This window comes from Phaethon lepturus, unplaced genomic scaffold (assembly GCF_000687285.1).
Source record: "Phaethon lepturus isolate BGI_N335 unplaced genomic scaffold, ASM68728v1 scaffold6832, whole genome shotgun sequence".
Taxonomy (NCBI): domain Eukaryota; kingdom Metazoa; phylum Chordata; class Aves; order Phaethontiformes; family Phaethontidae; genus Phaethon; species Phaethon lepturus.
The window spans coordinates 40,946-48,367 of record NW_010521154.1 but is presented as its reverse complement, the minus strand read 5'-3'; the positions used below and the strand labels follow the sequence as shown (position 1 = coordinate 48,367).

At 42.8% G+C, this 7,422-nt stretch overlaps 1 protein-coding gene across 1 annotated transcript in view; it reads right to left on the bottom strand.

Moving 5' to 3' along the window:
- Nucleotides 1–7,422, bottom strand: part of MAP4K4 (mitogen-activated protein kinase kinase kinase kinase 4) — a 58,281-nt gene that overhangs the window by 25,400 nt on the left and 25,459 nt on the right. Inside the window, exons 13-16 of the mRNA XM_010281419.1 lie at nucleotides 4,888–5,049; nucleotides 2,655–2,885; nucleotides 1,638–1,744; nucleotides 548–699 (exon numbers count right to left, since the gene is read on the bottom strand). Of these exons, the coding sequence (XP_010279721.1) occupies nucleotides 548–699; nucleotides 1,638–1,744; nucleotides 2,655–2,885; nucleotides 4,888–5,049 (652 nt within the window). The remainder of the gene's footprint in view (nucleotides 1–547; nucleotides 700–1,637; nucleotides 1,745–2,654; nucleotides 2,886–4,887; nucleotides 5,050–7,422) is intronic.

Genomic DNA, 7,422 nt, shown 5'->3' with positions numbered 1-7,422 from the left:
GCGGTGAGAAGGCTATCAGGTGGCGCCTGACAGCAAGACATAAGTTTTGCTGGGTTCACTATTACATTGTCCCTGAAGAACTATACAAAAAACCATCATAAACTGTGATCTATATAGGTGCAGCTGACCTGTGACTGAAGACAAAGCAAACTCACACAGTTGTAAATCAAGGAGTGTAACTTGAGTGTGGCCACAAGCTGGAAAACCTGCACCAACATCCAATGTACCCCAACTGAGACCTGTCCGTAGCAGTCTGCACCCCTCCAGCAACCACTGAGGTGACAGGCAACAAGCATCAAAAGGTGCCCTTGCACGTAGGAGGAAGGGAGCTGTGAGAGCATGGAGACTGGGCTGTTCGCGCATGGGAAAATGCAGCAGTGACTGAACATGAATCAGAGAACACTGAAACATTTTCACGACAACTTCTGCACCCACTTGCATGCTCAAAGGTCTTTCCCAGTGAGGGTTATCATCCTTCATTACGGAGTATTGCACAACTCATTAAATTTAGAAACACGACGATACAAAGGGTGGGGGAAGGACTTACACCTCATCCGAAACCGCTCTCCAGAGCCGCTCTGAGAGCCGGGGTGGGAGCCAGGCTGTGAGCCAGAGTTGCTTGAACCTGAAGAACTGCCACTGCCTGGTCTTGGTACGAGCTTCTCCACCCTTTCCCATAGCAGACGAGGCTCTATATTGCTGTATCAGGGGAAGGAGGAAAGTCTTTGTCACTTCAGTTTCAGATTCCTATTTCTAAAGTCAAACACCACTCTTCCTCAGTGTTTTGCTAATAACTCATCTGAAAGAGCACTTAACACTGAGCTGAGGGCATCAGTGATGCTTCACAATGCAAGCAGTGGCTCACTTTGAAATACCTATTAGCTTATTTAGGATGGTTAAAAAAAAAAAAGTTAGGTGGGTTTAAGGTATTCTTTTTATTTGGGACTGGCTACCTGCCATTCTTATGTATTTAAGCTAAAGTGGACATTCTCTCAGCCTGCATGCAGCAGGTTTGAAACTGGCTCAGAAGTGCCCTGGCCACCCAAGCACAAGCCAAAAAGCCAGCACTGCCTGTCCCTCTCACCTCCCTTACCCCTGTCCCGTGAGCGAATTCCAGGGTGGCCCGTCCATGGTGCTCTGCTGAGCTCCAGCAGCAGCCCTTTCCTCTCCTCCTTTCTGACCTCTGATGCTGTGTGTCACGGGTCATGGATGCTTCCCCCCTCTTAAAGTCTGGTCTGGCTGAGAGGCTAGAAAGTTTCTGAGATCAATTTGCTTCAGATGTTACAAACACTTCTGCTGCCAGAAATCCCCACAAATACGCCCAAGATGACCCGTTGCACCAAAAGGCAAGATGTTCATGGATGGCCACATTTCCTCAGTAATCTTAAGGATATTTTGAAATTATTGCAAAAGTTACAGGCAGGCAACTCAAAGGAGAGAGAAGAAATTTTGCCATTGTTTGTTGGCACATATGATACACCAAGGGAAATTAATATTAATCATCACTGAAAAGAGATCCAAATTCATCCTCCTTTCACATCCAACAGACAATGCCAAAAGCTCTCTGAAAATGCCTGGCTTTCCATGAACCTTTTCCTTCCAATGCAGAAAAGGCAAGGACATACAGGCTTACAAACCTCGTGGAGTTTCGTTGACCTGCTTGGTTATTTTGCTGCCCACTGCCCTGCAGTGGAGAATCACGGCGGGACAGGACTGGTGATCGGGATGTTGTTCTCACAGGTACCTTGGGAGAAAAAAGGTTGTGTTAAACCCATGAAGATGAGAGAGAGAAAAGAAAGATTAAACCTCTCCTGATACAGAATGTATTCTTAAGATTTTAACAACACCTATTCTAAGTCCAAGGTAGCATCAATGACCAAAAGCAACAAACACCCACAAAACCAAGAGCCTTAGTTGGGATGCTGTTCAGATTTTGAAGTGAACTCAAAGCTTAGTCTTAAGTAGTGTTTAATAGTTACCACACAAACACATACACGCCCCACTACCCTCCAACTACTGAGACATTTAAAAAGAATATGGCATTTTGACTGAAGCAGGGGAGGCACAAAGCAATTTGCTGAAACAGCATGAGAATTAGGAGAATAAGCTCAGGGGAACCAAACAAATGCCTGGGAATGGATCAGCAGAAGGCAAAGACTGGTGGGGGAGCAAGAATATACTCAGAAGAAGCAAATCCCAGTGGATGGGAGGGAGGGTGGGAGGGAGAGAGGAGGAGGAAATATATTGAATGTTTCCTTTTTGTTCAGTGCCATCTCAATTTTAAAGATGTGTATGATTCATAGTTTGGGTTTGTAACAGATGAAGAGGAAAATTAACTCTGAGCAATAACCTCAGGGATATTTTAAATTCTTTCCTGAGTATGGTAATGGTTTGTTAACTTTGCATAATAAATTGTCTCTCTGAAATGGCTGCATTCTATAAATAATTGCCCATTTTTTATGAGGCTTCAATATTGTACTTAAAGTTGATTAACATTAACCCATTGACTGAACACCTACATTATGATCTGCCTTCCAAAATACTGTTACCAATGTTGGCACAAGGGCACGGTCTTCCCAGTGCATCACATCCTTAAAAAAATAATATTATTAATAATATAAAAAATAGCACACATCTGTCTTTCTACTCCTTACCCTTGGAGGCACCTCGTCACTGTCTGATCTAGCCCAAGCCTTTTGGGTGGGGTCGGGTACCTCCGACTTAGAGTCAGAACTCTGATTTAGCACTTCACTGCGTGAAGGTGGATATGGGTCCTGGGAACGAAGATGGTGATGAGCAAATTTGGGAGAAGGGTCACTGAAGGAATGGGATCGCGAGACAGGGGAAACATTGTTCTTGAGAGATGCCAGATGGGACCACTGTACCTTACAAGAAAACAAAACATAAAACATTCAATGCGCTCAGTATAACTGGCTTTCCAATTAACACAGAATAAAGGCAGGTGGGGTGGGCAGAGACAAATTGGTTATGGCATTAGGTAAGCGTGGGGTGGAATCAATGCACTTAAAAGCAAGGCAAAAGCGCCCAAAGAACGTAACAGACTGAAAATACAGCACATATGCATTTTTTGTGAGATACGCTCTCCGCATACACATACACTGGTGCCCAGAAGAAAAGGTGACCTAATATCTGCCCCATGAGCCTGAGTCCAAAGGCCACTCAAGACAGAAGTTGCCTGTTGTTCCCCAGTCTTCAGTGGGCTTTGGTCAGGTCTCATGGCAGCACTGGTGGGTTGGGAAATTTGAAGTGGATATCCAATTGAAGAAATGTGTAAAATTAAAAAATGCTGTAAAATGTGCAAACTGACAGACATTTACATTACCTAATAAATTGAGGAACTAAATACAGTTCCAAACTTTTGGAGAAAGACCATAACACAAAAGCCTTTATTCCTTTACAGTCATTGCAATATATATGAAAAAAACCCATAATATATATTGTATACAGTATAGATATGTACAATGCATATTATACTTGTACCATATACTGTACATATGTACATATTTATACACAAACTAAGCACGCACATACATGCACACATATTGAATTACACATACTAAGAAGGCACAAGAGTGACTCTAGAGCTAGAACTCTGTTGGGATTTCCATTGAAATCTGTATCGACCCTTCAGCTTACTCCCTCCTTGTGCATAAACCTGCATTTCTGAGTTCATTTCTGAAACTGAGGCGGAGGAAAGGTCATAACTGAGGAACATACTGTTTTCACACCTAATAATTAAGCAAGACTTTGCTTTCAACCCCAGTTTTAGTAGGCTGTTTGTATTTGTTTTTATGATTTTATTTCCTCAATTTTAATACACACAGCTGTTGAAGAGCCTGATTATGCTTAATATAAGTGGAAGACCCAGACTTTAAAAGTAACTGGCACAGAGAGCATGAAGATACAAGTCCAATATTTTGAAATAGTCATAGAGGTTTGAATAAAAGCCAGGAATTAATGAGTAAGAGATGAAGTTCTGTCCTGACTTCTCCCACTCTCCCGTCTGCTCAAATTCTCCCGTTGCCCAAAAGAGTTGCAATATCTAGTCACAATCAGGGACAGTTTTAGTTTGCACTGTCATCAACAGAATTTGGGAGAAGAAAATTCTGCATGGAAACAGAAGAACAGAATGCAGAGCTATACTGTTTAATTTAGCATTTCTAAATCACTCAGAATTTATGGGCCATGTCTAAGTTTTAGACAAAGGTTACTTTCTAAATTCATGCTGTAATTCCAATGAGATACAGATAACAAGATCTGAAGGCTCTTCGTTAGAAAACAAAAGAATGATGACAGCCATGCAGCTCAATGGTTTCAACCTCTTTTTGATTTTCCGGGGTGGTATAGAGCTCTATTTAGCAACCATAAGCCTACTGACAACAAACTCGCTTTTCTTAGCCATGTTTTATAAATCTCTTTGAAGCAGTGCTCATACTATTAAAACCCACTTGTTTAGTTAGCTTTTTCTGCAAGAATTTAAAAACCTGGGCCAGCTCACTTCTTTCCTGAGCATCCTCTTTGCTAGTAAGTATCTTGCACAGATCAAATTCTAAATTGTAAAAGTGTACTGCCACTGTCACCAGTGTTTAGCTCATGATTCCTCTGTTGCACAAATAATAACAAAATGCAATGGCTCTAATCTAATTCTAATATTAAAAAAACCCACACTAAAACCACAAATCCACCAATTTATCAATAAAATAAGCAAAAATAGATGACGAGCAAATCTACTGAATAAACTGCTTTGTGTAACAGTGCTACCCTTTACATAAGACTTTCTATGTGCCAAGATCCGCAAATCTGAATGAAACATGTTGGGACTTCTGCATTTCCTCCAGGCACACCGAGATTTTCCTGGGCACTTACCTGGGGCTCCATCGGCCTCTGCAGCGCAGGCTGAGCAGGTTCTGAGTTTCCATTGGAAAAGGACTCTGACCTTGAAGGCACTGGTGGCTCCAACACTTTTCCCATCTGCTTAGACTGTGCTTCAGGGGAACCCTGATTAGTTTTTCTAAATCTCTCCTCCACCTAAGCCAAAATAAATGGAGGTTAAGCCTGGAGTCAATAAAACTGATTACAGTAGAAATATGAAGGTGACTACCACCTTCCCTTTACCATAAAGAAACCAAATATATTTGGGGCTTGGCAGGATTTTTTCCCTACCGCTTCCACCAGCAATGTAAAACAGAGTGAACTGCACCGAAGTGGCAAGTAAGCCAATATGAAAAATCCATACTAGGAAAGAGGTTACAGCAGGCAGCAAGATGTGAAGTGATATGATGAAAGACCATTATAAGGCTTCTTTCTGCCTAGACTATGTACAGTATTTTCCTCAGTATTTACCTCACAGACTACAAAAAGGATATATGAAACCAGAAACAACTTTACAATATAAAAGTACATTTCCCATTGCTGTCCCTCACTGTAGTTACCCACCTTACTCCACCAATGTTATTTAATTATCTGCTCTCCTGTGCTTGTCTCTTTGGCACTGCAAGAAGCGGTAGGATAGGCTCCTCTACCTGGTAATACTGGAGGCTGCTCAGTTTTAGGTATGAAACTGTAGGACTGGTCATCCTCTCTCTTATCAGTCCCAAAAGGACCTCACAGACTGCAGAGAATGGCCCCAGCAGCTTGTTTCTGGTTCTCAGGGGTACGTAGATCATACGCTAACCTAGACAGCTTTTCGCAGGCAAGACTACATCAGAAAGTGCTCAGTCTTCAAAAGAAATCAAGCAAGGTCCCCATGCAGAAATGTCGCCTCTTCCAAGGCTTGCATACAAAGCAAGCAGTACGAATGGCAAGAGATGGAGGGAGGCTCCAGGCAGAAAGGAAATATCCTCCCGTTTCCTAAGATGGTCTGTTGCTGGAATTAGGGCAGCGTGTGCGTTTCTGCCAGGGGAGCTGCTGCTGAGGAACGCTGAACTCCCAGCACTTTATCAAAGTGTCAAAGAAAGATCAAACTAGCAGCTTGGGCTGATTTCATTTGTTGAGATGCTGCTCATAAGATTTGCTTTAACCCTTGTGCCTGGAGCACAAAACCAGTATTGGGGTGGTTTCCTAATTGTTCCCTAGCAGTGACGGTCTGGAGGGACTGGCTGTTCATATACCCATGTCAGAAGACAGAGGCAAGTTTCCAAGACTCCTTAGCTGGGATGCTTTACAAACCCAACCTGCCTCTGCTTTCCAAAATCTGAGGACAGTAACAGTTTGTCTATGGAAACAAGCAGACAAGCTTCTGCCAGGTCTACACAAAATACACCATGTATGAGGAAATGCAACAATAATGGAGGCAAGTATCTTCACTATACAATCATTTTCACCACTGTGTTCAACATCACGGAGCCATCCTTTAAAGCTTAAAAAACAGGCCAGACTCCTTGTTATGAATAGAACAAGGAAAAGCCCCAAGTCCTTCTGTCTGAAGGGAAAGGCTTTTATGTCTCTAGCTGTAGATGATAGGAGGTTTCCTCCACAAAGCCCACAAACTGCATGAGCCACAAGTCCTTAAAATCACGCAAGAGGTGGGAAGGAGACAAGCAGTGTATCCCTGGACAGAAACAGGCCCTGTTCCAGTCATCTGACTGTCTGGATCAGAAAACGGTATTAAGCTCTAATCTCCCCTGTTTCCCAGAGTCAATCTAAGAAGTCCTTTTCCTTATATCACAATTGCCACTGGAATGGGCAAAAAAAAAAAAAAACCCTAATCCCTATCAGACTTTGCCAGAACAGGAAGGTTAGCCCCCTTTGGGTTATCATCCTGACAGTCACCATCTCTGTAGATGGAGACTCTCTCTGGAAGCAGTATACCTGAAAGTACGAGGCACAGAACACTCACTCCAATTCCAATGTCAAGAATTACATCAGAGTTAATGCCTGCTTTTAAGATTAACTGGTGTTGCTCCCACTGCCAGGCACCGAGATACCATGGCTATACTTCTACCACACATACACAGCAATCTCTGGGAAGATCTGACAACTAAGACAATTTTCCTGTGCCTTCACTTTACTCCTTCTAGCTAGAAGAATTACAAAAGAAAAAGACCGTGACAGAAAAATAGCTGAATCAGTGGCCCTGCTAAAGGACGTAACACTGAATCTTCAGCAGTTTCTCTCCTTTTCAACTCCAAAAGGAAAATGAGAGACAAGAAACAGAGATGGTTCTGCATCCCTCCAAAGCTAGCCTTCAGGCTGGACAGGAGTGCTGGACTGGCACTGTGCTTTCACTGAGGCAGGCCAGGAGAAAGGACAGGAGAGCTGGTTCCATGCCTGCACCACCACATACTGGACAAGTCTGAACTTCTTCCAGGAGAGAGAGAGACATACCAGATACTTCAATCACCAAGAGGAATGGATGAGATAGCACAAACATGGTTTATGAAGAACTTGGAAACAGCATCT